Source organism: Phyllostomus hastatus, unplaced genomic scaffold (genome assembly GCF_019186645.2).
Source record: "Phyllostomus hastatus isolate PE091 unplaced genomic scaffold, TTU_PhHast_1.1 phas_contig_198, whole genome shotgun sequence".
Taxonomy (NCBI): domain Eukaryota; kingdom Metazoa; phylum Chordata; class Mammalia; order Chiroptera; family Phyllostomidae; genus Phyllostomus; species Phyllostomus hastatus.
The window spans coordinates 8,459,099-8,477,130 of NW_025333715.1; the positions used below are offsets into that span (position 1 = coordinate 8,459,099).

The following is an 18,032-nucleotide window of genomic DNA, read 5'->3' on the forward strand; positions in this document are numbered from 1 at the left end:
CAGAAGGAAGACCACATTCCTCCACCAGGCTGATAAGATCCTGGGTAAACTGCTGTACTAACCCCTCCAGCCTCATCTTTAGCTCCTCCCCCTTCCCCGCCCCCAGCTCCTTACCCTCCTGGGGGGAGGGGAACCTTTGCACACAATTCTGGTGTCATTTCTGTTGGTCTGGGTTGTTGGGGCCAGGGCAAAGTCAAGATGACCATAGGCCTCGCTCTCTGCAGTCAGGCAAACTCCAGTGTTCCCAGGACTCTGAGGAGTTCTGGAAAGTCCCTCTCTGGGCCTCAGGGTGGGGGAAGGGCAAAACGGGTGGGTTTGGGGGCTCTGGTGCTAAATTCCTCTCTGCTCTGTCTCTGGTCTGGTTTTCTTATCTGCTAAGCATCAGCACGGGCTGGGGTTGGAATACTGCTAAGGGAAACAAGCCCCAGCTTCTTCTGTAAGCAAATAACATTCCTGAGGTCAGGAGGGAGGGGCCCTGTGCAGCCCTCCCAGTTCTCCACAGCCTGTGGCCTCTGGGCAGCTGGGAGGGTCCTCCCCATCTCACAGCTTGGGGAGAACGAGCACCTTAGGGTGCGGGGCTGCTGTCAGGTTGGCCCTGGGTGCAGAATGGCTGACACCTCCCTGTAGATAAACGCTCTAGTAGCCCTGGTGTTTATACAGGGGGCGGGTGCCTGTGCGTTTATCACCTTGTTTGGGCCAGACAGTGGCCTTGGAATGCTGAGCAGGTGACTTACTTGTGCAGGGTCCCACAGCCGGTCAGTGCCAAGCCAGACTCGAGCCCCGCTCTTCTGCGTGCGGCTGGCCTCGTGCGCGCCCCTCCAGACCAGCGTTTCCCAGGCCAGCACTGGGAAATGGTTTCCTGCAGAACGTTCCCGAGCGCAAGCCTGGCTGGACGTGGGGAAGCGGTTCCCTCACTGTAGGCCTCTCCGAACCTTCCGTGTGTGCCGTGACTCTGTGGGAGGGCCGGGAGGCGGCAGCGCGTCCGACCTCGCCGGGACCAGAAACCCTCTTTCCTCATGCTAAATCACCGTGTTTGGGGGTCACCGTGCTGTGCCACATTGTTCTCTGTGGACTGATGTCACCTGGAGAGTCACCAGACTTCTAGGAGCTTCTCCTAGGCCCCAGATGTCATTCTAGGAGGGATTAAGACTAATTATAGTTAGATCAGTAGGACAGGAGAGGAATCGGGAGGGGAGTTCCCATCACGCGTTGGCTTCTTTGCTGGGAGCTTGAGTTACAATACTTTGATGGTGGGCCTTTCCCCCTCATTCCAGAGCTAAGAGATTGAGGTGTTAACGGCTTCAAGATCACAGGAACTGTGACTGGGAGATGCAGACCCAAGAATGCCCGACTCCAAACTCAACCCTGTTCCATTCCATTGGGGTGTGTTACAAGCACTTAGGTTGGCGTTTGAAGAATCGGTGCCCCACTGGCATCGGTTTTCCTGAGTTCTGTCACTGTCTTTTGAGTTGGTACCAAAGACTGGTGCCTGTGGCACTTGCTGGGTATTTGCAACCGAGTGCTCCAGGAGAAGCAGGAAGGAAGGGCAGCCTGAAGCCTTTGCATGGATCCCAGCAAGGGCAGCGGCCCACCCTGCTGGCCTGTGCCAGCTGCAGTCCTTTCTGGTGTATCTGGTGGTAGATGGTAGGTACCTCCACCATAGTTAACCAAGGGACACTAGAAGGTTCCAGAAAACTGAGATGGTTTATTCAGCCTATGAAAAGCTTCCTGGGGACCAGTAAATTATTTTCAGCCATATTTCTTTTTTGGGGGATTGAAAAGAAGTTCCAATATACTTTTTTTCCCTTATCGTTTTGGGGATATAAAAATTAGTCCATAAGCGGCATGCATTTTGTAACAGAGCAGGTGGCTATGACCTGTGCAGGCTTTCACCTTGGGCCTCCTCGTTGACTTCGGCTCTCCAACTCTCCGGCCTCTGTACAGCTCATCCGGGTTTTCCAGCGTCCCAGCGTCCTTCCCTGTCTTTCCTTCCTCATTTTCACCTTGTTCCCCATGTGCTGATAATTCATGCAAGAAACTTTAGCCGAGCCCTGCTCTGGGCCAGGCACTGTGCTAGACATTTGAAATCAAAATGAATGAGACCCCACCCCTGTCCTCAGATAAAACTGCAGTCGAGTTGCTTGGTTATGGCAGTGTGGAGCACAGAGGGGAGGGAAGTACTCTTGCAGCAATCAAGGAGGGCCTTCCCGACAGGGAGCATTTGGGCTGGGGTTTGAGAGAGGTTTCCTGGTGCAGAGGATACACTGGCTCCTCCCAAGGCCTGGAGGCATGAGCAGAGAGGGGTGTGAACAGGGATCGATTAAGCACCGGTGAAGAAGGGCAGAGGCAGAGGAAGGGCTGGGAGCGCTGGAGGAGATTAATGGGCACTCACAGAGGGCCTCCTCACCAGGCAAGGGTGCTTAGGTTTCATCCTGGAGATGCAGAGCCATTGGACTGTTGTGAACTGGCGGTAACGTCAGTAAAACAGGAAGGAGCGTGAATGGGAAAGGAGCCGCCGAGTCATCCTGAAGGTACCCAGGGGGGTGGAAGCCTCCGGGGAGGGGCAGTGAGGAGGCAGCTGTGCGCCTTAGAAAGGAGGGGATGCGGGCCTGGCCCGGCCGGGGCCCCAGTGGTGGGGTTGGCAGAGTGCTTCTAATCCACCAGGGAGATGTTTACAATGACTGTCTTGGGTGACAGCCCCTCTCAGAGGTGGAGACCCAGAAGAGAGTGTAGGGTGGGGGAGAGGAGGGTGGGGCAGGTATGAGGTGCTCGTGGGTCCTCCAGGTGGGACATCCATCTGGCTGGTGCTCAGGGGCTTGGAGGACAGTTCCGGGTGCAAAACGCTTATCTGGGTGTCATCCCTGGGGTTAACCCAGATTTGCCAAAACTGTTCAAAGAATAGCATCTGATGGGGTGAGCTCCTGCCTCCCATTAGTTGCCTGGACCATCCGTTTGTGCTGGCGAACTTTGCTTGGGAGTCATGGTCTGAGCTGCTGTGTCCGAGGCTCTGGAGATCCATGCCCTGCCCGGGAGGGGGAGGCACGTCTGCCTCCTTTGCCTGATTCTTTTTTAAAAAATGGGGCATTTAGGGGTCTTTAAAGAACAGTCCAGTAGTGGGTTGTGGGCAGATCCCTTAAAATACAGTGTGTTATAGGGGGCAGTCACCCCTTGGTGATGGGGTCATCCATATGATGGTCATTGTGAGGGCCCTAGGAATCATTTCGCTCTGAGGACTTCTCTGTTTTAAAGACATTTAGCTTCACAGCTGGGAGAGTATTTAGTAAGCTGAGCTCTGGCTTCTGTGCAACTTTCGTACATGCTAACCCTTTAAATCAGTGGTTCTCAACTGGGGGTGACTTTGCACCCCCATTCTCCAGTCCCCACCTCTGGCAATGTCTGGAGACATTGTTGGTTGTACATCCGGGATGGGGTGCTGCTGTTGACTAGTGAGCACAGGCCAGAGACACTGCTAAATACCCTCCAGTGCACAGCACAGTCCTTGACAACGGAGAGTCCTATGGCCCAAAATGCTCACAGCGATGAGGTTCAGAAACCCTGCCTTCACTGACCACAGCATTTTATGGTCCCTGAAAAGCCGCACCCTCTTCTCCCTTGGCCTGGAATACTTTTCTACTATCTTCTCCCCGCTCCCTGTCCCGCCCCCATCAATGTCCCATTCATCTTCCAGGACCCAGTTTAAATGTCATCTCCATGAAACTGTCCCTCGAGCTTCCAAGTTTTCCACTGAATTGCCCCTTTCTCTCTATTCTCTCCAGCAAGCCACTTGCTCCTGCACTCCTGCAGAGTCTCATGCTAGGGCTGTTGTTTGCACGGTCTTCCCTCTGCTGTGAGCGTGCTGCAAAGACAAGGCTTTTATCTCCTTGTTACATACATTTCACGTTGAATTGAACAGCTCTGTGAGGTAGGGAAGATGGCACGAGATATTAGCTGCACTCACAGTTGAGCCACAGAGGCGGCACGTGCCCAAGGTCACAAGCAAGTACTTCTTAATCCTCATGGCGGCTGTCTGTTGGGCACCCACCAGGGTTGGTGTTGGGCGCAGCAGTTAACAGGACACAAAACCAAGGAACTTGCTCTCTACATGCAATAATGAAGTCCAACATTGGCCCTTCAGTGGTACGTGTCGTCGCTTGTGTCCCTTATGCCTTCGTCACGATGTTTGGGTGCACAGATCCGCGGTGTGATTTGGTTGACTGAATAGGTCAGTCTCACAGGTTTGAAAAGTTCTGTAGTATTTCAGTAGCTGCTTTCACAGGACCTTCCTTAGTAGTTTATTTAACTTAGAGAAGGGACGCGTTCACCTGTGCTCTCCGGGATGGGGGACACATGAAGAACAGTCAGAGGGGCCTGGTCACTGCCATCAGCGATTAAGCTGGAACAGGGCTGGGTTCCAGCCTCTGGGTTGAGGCCGCCTGGGTCTTTGTGCTGGAACCTTGGCTCAGAGAACTTAAAAGGCTTTCCCAAGTAATGCCCCTCACCCTAGTCTTTTAGCTCAGCAATTTAAGGCGGAAGTGTGAAGAGTCCCTTGTACAGATCAGCACAAGAAGAATATGGGCTCTGCAGCTTTAAATTGGCAAATTAAGGTCTGTTTTACCGGTTTGCTTAACCAGAGTGGTCTCAGTCTCCCCGCCCCCCCCCCCCCCATGGCCAGTATAAGTGGAAACTGAGCAGGGCATTGGGGCTAAATGGGTCTGAGTTTGAACCTGGGTTTTGGGACCTGTCCGAGCCTCATTTCTCTCACCTGTAAAATGAATGGGGTGGCGTATACCCTAGGAAATGATTGGGAGGCTTGAGTGAGAAGACAGAGCTTATTAGCAGGCCCTCCGCACTTGGTGTCTTTAAGACGACTTGGGCTGACTTAAGCCCTAAGTCTAGCAGTTGGCCCATGGAGGGAAGGCTTTACATAATCCTAGTTATCTAGGAATGGACACGCTCACAGTCTCTGGACCAATGATCTGTCCTCGTAGAACAAACTCTGTCTTTAAGGGGCTAGCAGTTTCTTTTCCAGGCAAGCACACAAGTAAGTAAAAAGAGAACCACAGGGAGGGAGGGAGGGAGGGGATTCTTTGGGAAAACAGGAAGGGATAAAGAGGTCCAAATGGATGTTTGGGGGGAAAGGGGAGAAGGCAAATAATCGAGGAATTACATTTGGGGTTGAAAGCAGAGGTTTTTGGTTAACCTATTTACTTTCAGTTTCATCATTTCCTGAGTGTCCTAATTTAGCCTCTGGTTGTGTCCTCTCGATTATGGCCTAAAAAGGCAACTACTTGGGTTTCTTGGAGTTGGACTGGCACCCACAGGAAGCCGCATGGGAAGGGCCTGGAAGGGCCTGCCTCAGCCTGATCGGATCTCCAATGGGAGAGAGCTGCTTTCCTCCTCCTTAACTCCTGGGTGGCCGGCCGGCCGAGTCCCGCAGATCCCTAGGGCTTCCTGAGGGCCCCTAATCTGGGCCACCAAGTCCCTTCCTGCAGACAGTGCCCTACGTGCTGGTGCGGTTGCCACCACACGAACTCCCTGCTCCAGCGGGCGTGCACACCAACGAGCCCTTTGGCAAACGTTTTGACAACACATCTCGGGGCCATACAAATGTCCTGGTGACTTTTGGTCCAGTAACTCCCTCTCTGGGAATTGATCTCAAGGTGGTCTGCAAGATAAGAGGCAGAAACGCTAGTAAGTAGTGATCTTTAAAAATACTGCTTTTGAATCTTATGTAGCCATTCAAAGTGGCCAGTAACCAGGCCTTGGAGTTAGGAGTCCTTGGAGTTAGGAGTCCTTGGAGTTAGGAGTTAGGAGTCCTGGATGTGAGGTTTTGCTCCGTCCGCTGTGTGACTGAATGGAGGTGCTTCCCTCCCAGAGCCTGCGCATTGTCACCTGTAAAGCGAAGCCTTTGGGTAAAAACGGTGAACAGTCCTGACCAGTGTTTGAGTGTTGTCCCACAACACAGGAGGTCGCTGGTTCGATTCCCTGTCGGAGCACATGCTTGGGTTGCAGGTTCAGTTCCCTGTCAAAGTGCATGTGAGAGGCAACCCATCAATGTCTCTCCCTTTCTTTCTCCCTCCCTTCCCCTCTCTCTAAAAATGAATAAATAAAATCTTGAAAAAATGATTAACAAACAAACTGTGACCATATAGGGAAATGGTCATAAGAAGTAGGGGAAATGTAGAATAGGAAACTCCACTCCTTGCTTAAGATAGTTAAAACTCAAGTGTTTCTTATGAACCAGGACTGGAAGGAACCATTTAAAAAAGAGAAAACTGATTTTGGGGGTGGGGAGGGGGGAAAGGGTCAGGAATCTAGGGAGATATTTCTCTTTTATTTTGAAAACCTGTATGTTACATTCAGTTTTCAGTTCACTTAGCAGGGTCCCAGGATGGGACGGGGGAAGTGGCAGCTTGCCGGCTGCTGCGCTGAGTAGGCTGCCTCCTCACTACCTTTCCCCAGTGCCCTGACTTCATTTCTAACACTTCTTGGCAGTGGCTGCTCCGTCCGCCTGCGTCCTTAGAGAGGAGGTAACTTGTCTGCACCCCGGCCTCCCCACTGGGTGTACACGACTCGGCAGCTGCTGTACCTTACACAGGTGGAGCTCGGCTGCAGCCCTGTGGCCTTGGATATGGGTGTGCCTGTCCGGGCTGGGTCCCGCTGTGTACTGCGACCTCTGTGGTCCTCCCCATCAGTCCAGCCCACCTATCGATCTTGGTGCTGCTGCTCCCCTGTGTCATTCCAGCAGAATTGCTGAAACCAGATAGCTCTGTCCTTGGCCTGGCTCAGCAGGGGCCCTGTGTGTTTAAAGAGAAGTTCTGCGCAGAGAGAGGCACTGAGGCAAGTGGGCACACCTCAAGCCCACCGTCCACGGGTGCCTTGTCACCGCAGCCCTCTGTGTGGGTCCAGCTCTGAGGGAATGGAGGGTGTCCCCTCTGTTACAGGAAGCATGGCCTGGCCCCTGGGCCTCTGGTAGCTGTCAGATGGGGACAGTGCTGGCCTGTAACTGCCCGCTCCCTCCTTCCAGGGCCTGAAGGCAGGGTGGGACCAGCCGAGGGGGGTGGTGGGCTGGGTGGATTTCCCCACAGCTACTGCATTGTTTGTGGCTCTGCAGACCGGATTTCCAGAGCAGGCCAAGTGCCCAGGGCCTGCAGCCTGAGGGGAACCCAGGCGCTGCTTCGATGCCAGGCCTCCAGACAGGTTCTTTACTGTGGGGCCCACCAGGGGTGGCGTTGCTGGAATGAAATGGAGTTCGAGGAGGGCCAGATTTATTTGATCAGCACTCATGGGCGTGAGAATGCGGTTTCACTGTGCTCTGCTGTTTGACTGGCCGCATGGTCCACGCCGGGAGGGCGCATTCTCAGCGCCCCCACCTGCTTGCTCAGTAAATGTTTGTTGAAAGCTGTGGAATGCCTACCTCTGTGCTCCCCAGGTCCCACTCAGCTTATCAACAGATTCGGCCCAGCTCCAACGCCAGCCTGACTTCTTCGTGAGACCCCAGGCACGGTGTGCTGGGAAGAGCCCAGGCCCAGGGGCCAGGCGGGTCTGGGTTAGGATCCTGCGTCATGACTGGGCTGGGAGACTCTGGGCAAATGACTTGCTGTCTCTGAGGCTGTTTCCTCATTTATAAATTGGGGTAATAAAAGCTCTTTTCCCAGGTGATCGATGGTTAAGTGAGGCTGTGATAAACAGAACTTGATATTGGCAGTATCTGCATACTTAATGACTGTCCCTTTTCCTCCTTCTCTTGGAGGGCTCTTGTACGTGGCGTGGGATGTCCTCAGGGGTTTTCGCGGAGCTGGGTCAGTGGCACTCACATCCAGTGGTGGACTTAGGATTTGGGGGGACAGGGTTCAGGTGACTCCCTTTTTGCAGATTGATGGGAGATTGTGTTTGAAGTTTATGGGTTTGAAGTTTGCAAAAAGATTGAGAATCAGCAGCAGCCTGTAAGGCCCTGTGCTCTGTGATCATTGCAAGTTCTTTTTTTTTAATTAAAAAAATTTTTATTTATTGATTTGAGAGAGAGAGAGAGAAGAAGGGGGGGAGAAAGAGAGAGAGAGAAAGAAAGAGAGAGAAAGAAACATCAATTTGTTGTCCCACCCCTTCCTGTGTTCATCGGCAGTTCTTGCATGTGCCCTGACCAGGGATTGAACCCACAACCTTTGATGCACTGGGACAATGCTCCAACCAGCTGAGCTACCTGGCAGGGCTTGTTGCAAATTCTTGGGCAGGGCAGTGACATGATGGGGAGACTGTTGTTTTGGGACCCCAAGTACTGAGACTTTGGAGAGGCCAGCTGGCCTGTGGTCAGATAAACGGCAGACAGGCAGAGGACAACTGGCATTCAGGCTGGCAGAAGGAGGCCTTTGATTGCTTGAATGGACTGCCCAGTGTGGAAGCCAGCCCAGCTGGAAGTAAGCTGATGGTGCCCGGGGTGCTGCCACCTGCCGCGCCCCCAGACCCTCACAGAAGACAAGGGCTGGCCAGGTGGTTTATAGCTGTCCTGTTCATGCCTAGTTTGCTGCTGCCTAACTCTGGACCCTGCTTTCTATTGGGGGTGGTCCCTGCAGGTGGATGGTGGCCCTGGTCCCCTGAGAGGGGCTGCTGGGGGGGTTTGCTTGTGCTGGGAATATAAACCAAGCCACCAGCTGGGGGAGCTGGGGAGGCTGCCAGGCTCTGTTCCTTGGACTTGCCTCCCCTCCATGGGGGCAGCAGGCAGATTTCCTGGAAAACAGCCTCTCGTGGAGCGAGTCCAGGGGAGCCCCTTAGCCTTGATCTGGAAACCATTTAATGAGCCCAGATAAGAAGGCCTGGGCAGCCCAGACTTTTCCTTTTGTTTTCTCCATCTTCAGCCTCCAACCTCCTTGGCATCTGTGTCCCTTTTGGAGTCTGGAAGCATGAAAACCTGTGTGACTCTGGATTTGGATTTGGGGTCCTCCTGGCTCCCTGGGCCTGGGGTGAGGGGGCTTGATCTCACAAGGGAAAAGCCTGCCTGTGTTGTGAGCTTGGCAGCGGGCTTCTGGGCTGCCCCTCTGGTGGCCGAGGGCTGGCTTTGGCTGAGACTCAGGGTTTCCGAGTCCTGCTTTTGGTTCGCTCGGGGCAGCTGTCCTCTGAGCCGACCCGAGCCTGTGCCTTTGAATGGGAATCAGTTCCGTGGTTGAGCTGTGGAAAGGCCACGGGACCAGGAGTCTGGGGGGCTTCCTGGGCGGCTCCGCACAAGCCCCTCACCTCCCGGGGCTTTTATTTCCTCACCTGTACAGTGGGCTGATAACACGCAGCTCACCCACCTTTCAGGGTGGTTGTGACAGGGACCTTTCCAGATGGCGAAATGCGTGTGAAAGCCTTTTATGAGCACTAAAACCACACAGGTGTAAGGGATTATTATTTCATCATCTTTATTTTGCAAATGAGTTTCAATAAAAGCAAACACACATGTGCTTCAAGTTTTCCTGGCCCCTGATTGTGAGGATTGCCTTTTCACATGAGTGCCCCGGAGAGGGAGGCAGAACGCCTCCCACTGTGCTCCGCGAGGTTTACTGGGACCTGATTTCTTCTCGCCTTGCTTCTCGGGGCTGTGTTATCATGACGGAATTAAAATCTATTGGCCACACATTGGTTCTTTCTTTCAATGTGTGGTTTTATTTTCTTTTGGCTGACTCCTGAAAAGAAGAAAAAGTTTTTTAAACTGGAAACTTCCACCCTGTGTGATGACAGCCAGTAGCCCATTTTTTGGCTAGTGAGGAACCTGTTTATGTTGGAAGATCTCTTCAATTGTACGGTCGCTGTCCTGCCTTTGCAGGCATAGCAGAGTCGGTGTAATTGCATCTGTCTTTGAGATGCTTAGTGCTCATCATTTGGCATAGCAATTGTGTATAATTAGTTTGATTGTGTGTTGATTCTTGGATATAGCTTACCATTAAATTCTTATAGCAGCCCTGACACCAACTTGTTTTCCCTGTGATGTACATCTTTCTCCCAAAAGTAGAAGCAGGAAAATTCTGGCAAATTGTGCAGCCTGGTTTTATGGAGTTTTACTGCACTATAATGCTACGCAGTTTGCAAAGATAAGAGGTGAATGTTCAGTTTTCTCCTGTGGCTCATGGAGTTGGATATATCTAATGTTTATCCTGTGTTCTCTCTCAGGTCCTGGCCGTGAGTCACCATGGCGCAGCAAGCTGCTGATAAGTATCTCTATGTGGATAAAAATGTCATCAATAACCCCTTGGCCCAGGCTGACTGGGCCGCCAAGAAGCTGGTATGGGTGCCTTCCGACAAGAATGGCTTTGAGCCCGCCAGCCTCAAGGAAGAGGTGGGTGAGGAGGCCATCGTGGAGCTGGTGGAGAACGGGAAGAAGGTGAAGGTGAACAAGGATGACATCCAGAAGATGAACCCGCCCAAGTTCACCAAGGTGGAGGACATGGCGGAGCTCACGTGCCTCAACGAAGCCTCCGTGCTGCACAACCTCAAGGAGCGCTACTACTCGGGGCTCATCTACGTAAGTGGGGCTGGGTGCTGGGGCAGGGGGCCCCAGGTCTGCCCCAGCCCTCTCGACCCCGGGCTCTGGCTCTCCCGGAGAGAAGGGGGCGTAAAGGAATGCTGGGGTGACATCCTCAAACTTCAGCGACTGAACACCTTAACGGAATACTCCGATAGCATTACTTTGATCTCCCCTCTACATAGCCAAAAACACAACAGGAACCTGTTTCGGACCAGGCGTAGGCAGAACGTGACGCATGTGAGGTGTGTTCAGGCACTGGCCCTGGTCCTCAGTCTTGGCGGAGATGGAAGTGTCAGGCCAGTGTGGTCGGTTCCTTCTCGAGGAGGGGAATGCCGTGTCCTGGTGTCCCACCTTGTTCCTCCTGCACCCCCTGGTCCCCCCCCACCATCTGTCCGTAAGGCTCACTTCCCTGGGGAGTGTGCCTTGAGCAGAGGCGGGCTACCTAGAGGAAGACTTGGACCGCCAGTTTGTTCAGCACTTTAGGCTGGTTCTGTGCCAGGCGGGGAGCGCGGAGGACAGCACGGGCAAAGGCGTGCAGCATGCAAAAGATAGGAGCGGCCTTTTCGCCTCCCCCTAGCTCGCAGGGCTGTGTTTGCAGACGGACGGCCCATCACCGTTGTAGAAAGTGTCAAGAGGTGAGCATTACCCCCATTCCCTTGGTGTAATAGGTTCCAAGCTCTTATGGCCCTAGGGTCCCAGTGTTCTTTCTGTAATATCTATCCCAGTTTCTTCTGTTCACTTTAAATACATCTCCTTCTAGTTTTATCCTCAGTAGGGAAGAAATATCTGGTTCTTATTATTCCTAAAATAGCTCTTTATTTAATTATGCTGTTATATTCACCTTGTTTTTCTTGGTCTTGGAGCTGAATAAAACAGTTCTCAACATTTTTTGGAACGGGAAGAAGAAAGCATTTTGGTCATTACAACCCTATCATTTTATAGATAGAAATACTAAATCTGCCCTGGCTGGAGTAGCTCAGTGGATTGAGCGCGGGCTGCAAACCAAAGCATCACAGGCTCGATTCCCAGTCAGGGTACATGCTGGGTTGCAGGCCATGGCCCCAGTGGGGGCCGTTTGAGAGGCAACCACACATTGATCCTCTCTCTTTCTCCCTCCCTTCCCCTCTCTAAAAATAAATAAATAAAATCTAAAAAAAAAAAAATACTAAATCTCACTCCGAGGGGTTTACCTGTGACCACATGTGTCATGAAAGGAGGCACTGGGCTCATCCTGTTATGGGGTTGGTGAGAGGCTCTCAAGGAGCCATTTCTTTTCTTTTCTACATGGTTTCAGGCTGACTTCAGCACATGTTTCGCCGGGGTGCTACCCTTACCCCCCTGGACTGGTGTTTTCTCTTCTCTTCTCTTCTCTTCTCTTCTCTTCTCTTCTCTTCTCTTCTCTTCTCTTCTCTTCTCTCTCAGATTTTATTTATTTATTTATTTATTTTAAAGATTTTATTTATTTATTTTTAGGGAGGAAAGGGAGGGAGAGAGAGAGAGAGAGAGAGGGAAAGAGAAAGAGAGAAACATCAATGTGCAATTGTTGGGGGTTTTGGCCTGCAACCCAGGAATGTACCCTGGCTGGGAAGCGAACCTGGGACACTTTGGTTCTCAGCCCGCGCTCAATCCACTGAGCTACGCCAGCCAGGGCTATTTATTTATTTTTAGAGAGAGGGGAAGGAAGGGAGAAAGGGATAAAGAGACACATCAATCTGTGGTTGTCTCTCGAGCGCCCCCTACTGGACACCTGGCCTGCAACCCAGGCCTGTGCCCTGACTGGGAATCGAACTGGTGACCCTTTGGTTCACAGGCCGGCACTCAATCTACTGAGTCACTGCACTGGTATTTCTGAGTGCCCTGCAACGTGCCAAGGCCCGCTGTTGAGCCATGGGCCATTTGGGATTGTCCAGAAGTCCTGACCGGGCTGGGCCCTGTGCCAGGCTGTCTTACCTTGCTGATTGCTAAACTGGACTGTGATAATGAGGTCCTTGTTTCCTGCTATCGATGACCAACATTTTGGGGATGGGCCTGATTAGTCAAGGACCTGTCAGTAAGGTGATACACAGAACTATCTACCTGGAAGAGCTAGGTGGGAAGAACTAAGGCCCAGAGCGGGCAGGCGGCTCACGCAGAGTTCACACAGAGAGGGTGACAGGGCTGGGACTAGAGTTTCGGCTTCCTAACCCACCCAGTTATCTCTGTTTCTTGGTGAGAATACTGTCTGGACCAAATTGAAAACCCCTGCCCCTAGGGATATTCACCAGTGAAATTCAGAATTAGTGACCTGCAAAAAACAAAGGGACTCTAAGGAAGCTTCACCTGTCTCCCTCTGCTGGGTCTTCTGTGGGTGTTACCATTCACCTTGGGCCCTGCTAGAGGTTTGCTGAGCGGGAGCCGAGCGGTTGGCCTGCAGTTGCCTGTGTCGGCTGGCTGCACATGGTCTTTCCCTGGCGCACACAAGGGGAAATTAGTTCTCAAAATGCACTCAGCGTCGGTTGCTTCATCCTCCCTCTGAAAGTGCGGGTTTCCTCAGGCCGGCACGGTGGGTGGCCCTGCACTTTTTCTCTGGAACTCGCTGGCTTAGAGGCACAGACTCCCACTTTGGCCTCTCCGCGGTCGCCTCCCGTGTGCAGTTCCTCCTGCCGCAGCCCAGCCTCTGCTGAGGTGTCACCTCCAGAGGGGGAGTTGATTGTCCCTGTGGTTGCCCTAACGAAGAGCCCAGCAGGTGCCGAGCTGTGGGTAGGTCAGAGTCGCTTGGTGGGGCTGCCTGGGCAGGGGGCACACCACCACCCCCATCACAGTCTACCTCTCCGCACACGACATCCCGCATTGCGACACCCGGAGCCTCTGTGCAGCATGTCTGCCTGGCTCCGTGGGTGGTGTGGCTAATTCTGCACCACAGCTGCTCTGTCTGTTCCTTCGGGGTGGGCGAGGCCTTGGGACGGGGGCAGCTGGACACAAAGAGCCTCTGTGGCCCGTGAATGGAGCTGCTTCCTGGCGTGGCCCGTGTGGGAGCAGAGCCACTTGCTCAGTGTCTGCGCCTTCACGGGCGTCCAGAGAGGGTGGCTCTTGGCCGAACCTCTTTCTCCCACCTGAGCTGCTTGCGCTCACTCCCCAGGGCTCTGTTTGGGCAAATCCACTCATTCGGTGGGATTAGCCCAGAGAACTCTCCACAGGGCCATCTGCCCACCCAGCTGTCAGAGAGACTGTCCTAGTAACCCCCAGCCCTTTCTGCTGTCACCGCCAGCTGTTCCCAAACATCTGGCTCCGTGGCATGCCCTAAGCGTGTGGCTGTGTGTCCTTCACTTTCCTTGGGCTGGACTTCCCTGGAGTGTGGGTTTTCTCAAACCCCCGGGAACAAAGCTCGATTGTTTCGGAGCTCCTGGGATGACCTTGCTGCTCCCTGGCCTTCTATCTCGTCCGACCCTGCAGTCACAGGGAGGGGTAACAGGAGTCCCCGCTGCACCTGAGCCTCCGCCCGCCCACACCACGTTGGGGACTCTTTGCTTCAGAGCTTTTCCTGGCTCCTTCTGTAAAGAGTAGTTGGAGGGGAAACAAATGACTGATTATCCCAGGAAAGAAGGAAACTGAGGGCTCTGCACCCCTCCCCCCGAACAGAAGAGGCACCCAGGCCCACTTGCTCACGTCCAAACTCAGCCGCCTTTTTGCACGTGGACCAGCATAGGGTTGCTGGGTCCCCCTAGAGTTCTGCTTTCAGTCTAACTTATGCCTGGAACGTCCAAGTGCCGCAGCCCTTGGCCAACGCTGGGTAGAGCCTGTGTCCTCATGGCTGGTTCCTGGGCGGACCCTGTCTGGGCATTCAGCTGCAAGGTCCATCCTTAGGTTTGGTGGGAGTAGAGAGGGCAGAGGTACAAGGGGCTGGGTTGACCCGTAATGCAGCTCTTCAGACTCTGGCTGCTGTTGGGTCCAGGGGCAAAGCCATGGACAGGGAGGGCGGAGGCCACTTGTAATGAGATCAAGAAGAAGATGTGAGGAGCTCAGAGAACTGGCCTCCACGACCAAAGGGGTCTGCAGTGCAGGGCGTGACACTGGGCCTGCTCCTAGCTCCGTCATCAACTGTCCAGGGCTGCAGGTGTGTGTGAGTCGTGACCTGGGCCTCCCTTCACCTGCTTTATTCTGTCCCTGTCTTCTGTCTCTTACAGATTGAGACAGGGAGGGGGAGAGAGGTTCAGAAACTTGCCCTTGCTGGGGCTTGAACTTGGGACACATGCCCCCAGGGCCTGACTTTAACCTGGTCAGGTCGGACTTGGAGCCCTGAGAGTGTGTTTGGGTGCCTCACATTAAGGGTACTGACTGATGGGCTTCCCTTTAAGAGAAGCCCTGAGTCTTGGAGAAGGTCACAGGGGACATGAAAGTGGTCTAAGCCTTGCAGAGATTTTCATGTGACTGTCTCCAGAAGATTCCAGGGAGGCAGGTACCTGTCTGTGGTCTGCCAGCCCACAAAAGATCTTGCTGGTTAAGGAGCACGGTGCCAGGAGGGTGTAGCCTGGAGGGTCTCTGAGACTCCTTCGGGGTAGAATGATTTGTGTTTCTACTCAGTTTACTCGCTGCAGCTGAACCCTTTTCTCTTTGTGCGTGTCACAATGACGAACACCTCCTTTTGTCCCTGGAACCAGGTTCCGTAACTGAACTTATGCACTCTGTGAAGCTCGCCACGGACCTTGCCCAAGGCACACGCTCATCCACAGGCAAAGCCTGCCGCTGTCCTGCCGCTGAGGGAGGACCCTCTCCCAAAGACAGCAGAGATGGTGCCGGTGCCCCCACGGGGCAGCGGGGCCCAGGGAGCGCGGGCCTCCAGGCAGCGCTTTCCCATCAGGCTGGCCCGGGGGCCTCGGGGGCAGCGGATCTGTGCCACCAGTTTGCACGCCGCTGAGAGTGACACTTCCTAACCCGTTCCCATTTGCTGCTCTTTTCTTCAGACCTATTCGGGCCTGTTCTGTGTGGTCATCAATCCTTACAAGAACCTGCCCATCTACTCTGAAGAGATCGTGGACATGTACAAGGGCAAGAAGAGGCACGAGATGCCCCCGCACATCTACGCCATCACAGACACCGCCTACAGGAGTATGATGCAAGGTGAGTGCCACGGCCTTCCAGGTGGCTCTCTTCACCTGCCGTTGGCCGGCACCCTCGCAGGGGCTCACTCGCTAGTCCCGGTGATCTAGCGGCCGGATTGGTGGCCGATGCACTGGTGATGGGGCTGTGCATTATGGAGGTCCGTAAGCCATTGTGTGAGAGTCAAGACTGACAGTTATAAAGGGCATGCTTCTATGTTGATAGAAAGTTGTAGAAGCTTTGATTTCCCAATTTCTCATTCTTGTCAAAAGCTCTTCCTGCACCAGTCCTCTCACTTCCAGGCCCCTTCTTCTACCTGTTACTCCCTTTCCTCCTTGTTTTTTACCTCTCACTCGCTTCCCCAAGCTCTGGAGACATGCTTGAGTTTTTCCCACTAAAAAACAGACATAAAGGCTCCCCTGAATTCTGTACCCCACTCCAGCTGGTCCCTGCTGCCTCCGTCCCATCACAGCAGGGTTCTCTAGGGGAAGCGTCCTGCACGGCTGGCCCCACCACTGCTTGAGACTGCCCCACAAAGGTCACCCTCGCCCCTGTGTTGGGCAATCCATTGTACTGATGAGTCCTTATTTTACTTGCCCTTTCCCCGGCATCGGACAGTGTTGACCACTCCCTTTCGAAAGCCCTTCCTTCCTGTGACCTTCTCTCTGGTTCTCCTAATCTCTGCCCTCCCCAGCTGTGTAGTTCTTTCCTGTTCCTTCCCTCCGCCTGCACGTTGGTGCTCCCCAAGGTCTTGTCCGCTCGCTCTGCGTATTCCTCTGGAGGATGGCACCCTTCACTCCGCTGGCCCCTCCATCACTTTCTGGCTGAGGATTGGCACCGGCGTCCGAGCCCCCTGTGCTCCCAGCTGCCATTTCTCCGCTCAGCCTTTCATCCAGGCCTGGAAGCTGGCTCATCTTGCACTGTCCTCTCTTCCTCAGCCCTTTCTCCAAGCCCTTCAGCACTTCCTACAGATTCCATCTCTCGTCACGTTTTGCTCTCCTGCCCCTCCTTATCCCCGTGGCCCGGCCTTAGTGCAGGCCCCCACAGTATTTCGTCTGCATGATTGCTATGGCCTCCTCACCTTCACTTTTTAGTGGAGTTCCTCTCTCTGTTTCCACCAGAGGCCTCTTTCTAGAATGCAAATCTGATCATATCCCAATTTAAAATCTTGAAAAGGCGCCTCGTTGCCCCTGGCCCACCCCTGCAGCCCTCCAGCACACACAGTGCCCTCTGCCATCGGCCCCGCCAACCTCTGCAGCTTCCCGGTGGCACGGAACCCCTTACATTTCTCTAACAGCCTCTCTGCCTCAAACCGCCACACCCGTCCCTCTGCCTGCAGCACCTGGCAGGTCCCCGTCTTTTGTTAAAGACGCGACTGACTGAAGCATTACTGTCCCACAGGGAGGCTGTGTGGGCTCGGTTTGCATAAGCGCCCTGGCAATACTTTATTTGAATTAGATGTTTGTTTACATATTTGTTTTTCTCTCCTAAACATGGACAGGGTTTGTGTTGCCTTTATATTCCCAGTGCTTAGCTGGGCTACGGGCATATGTTTGCATTTACTGTACCTTGGAGTCAAGTGCAACTTTCAGGCAGGGCCATATTCTCCTATCTTACATTGGTAGTGGGTTTTCATGTCCTATTACACGTGTTTCCTTTATTTCTTTAAACTTTGTAATTAACCTAGGCAGTGACAGTGACGCATCTTGTGGTGTTAGCAACTTTGTCTTCGGTTTAGTGGTTTAAAATGGTAGCCTGGCCCTGGCTGGGTAGGTCAGCTGGTTAGAGTGTTGTCCTGCTGGCACCAAGGCTGTGGGTTCAATCCCTTGGCAGGGCACATACAAGAATCAACCAATGAGTGCACGAAAAGTGGAACAACAAATCGATGTTCCGTTCTCTCTCCCAAAATCAATAAAATACATAAATAAATCTTTAAGAGTAAATGCAGTGGTAGCACGTCGGTCTGTGTGTACTGCACACACACGCAGCGCTGAGGAGAAGGCGTTGGGCTCCCGGGCTGGTGAGTTGTGAGTGGTGCACAGGCTGGGCCCAGCCTCTGGCTTACGGTCACGTCTATCGGAATTCCTTGCGGAAGCCAGCCCTTCAGCGTTAAGGTGGTGTGTCTGTTTCAAAGCGCTAACTAGAGCAGTCTGGCGGAAGAATATTCTATGAGTTTCCGGAAGAGCCCGAGTCCTGTCTCTAGAAGTTGGGTGTCCGTTTTCTCCTGGCTCCTGTAATTGGCCAGGTCCAGGACGTGCATCCGGAGTATTCCTGCGCTCCGCACTCCTGAATTGGGAATGCGCCCACACCTGGGTGCTGGAATGAACCGTGTTCATCGAGTGGGCTTGCTTCATTTTCAGACGAGCTGTTGTGACAAAAGTAATGATGCAAACATGGCCCCTGCAGTTGACGTTCTTGGAACTGGACTCCCCGACAACCTGTTCGATCCCTTTGCAAA

General features: G+C 53.4%; 1 protein-coding gene across 2 annotated transcripts in view; it reads left to right on the top strand.

Annotated features, from left to right (window-relative positions):
* MYH9 (myosin heavy chain 9) overlaps positions 1-18,032 on the top strand; it is an 89,020-nt gene that overhangs the window by 19,229 nt on the left and 51,759 nt on the right. For both annotated transcript variants that reach the window (XM_045834833.1, XM_045834832.1), the window contains exons 2-3: positions 10,144-10,495; positions 15,439-15,595. In XM_045834833.1, coding sequence (XP_045690789.1) covers positions 10,163-10,495; positions 15,439-15,595 — 490 coding nt within the window. In that variant the 5' untranslated portion in view covers positions 10,144-10,162. The remainder of the gene's footprint in view (positions 1-10,143; positions 10,496-15,438; positions 15,596-18,032) is intronic.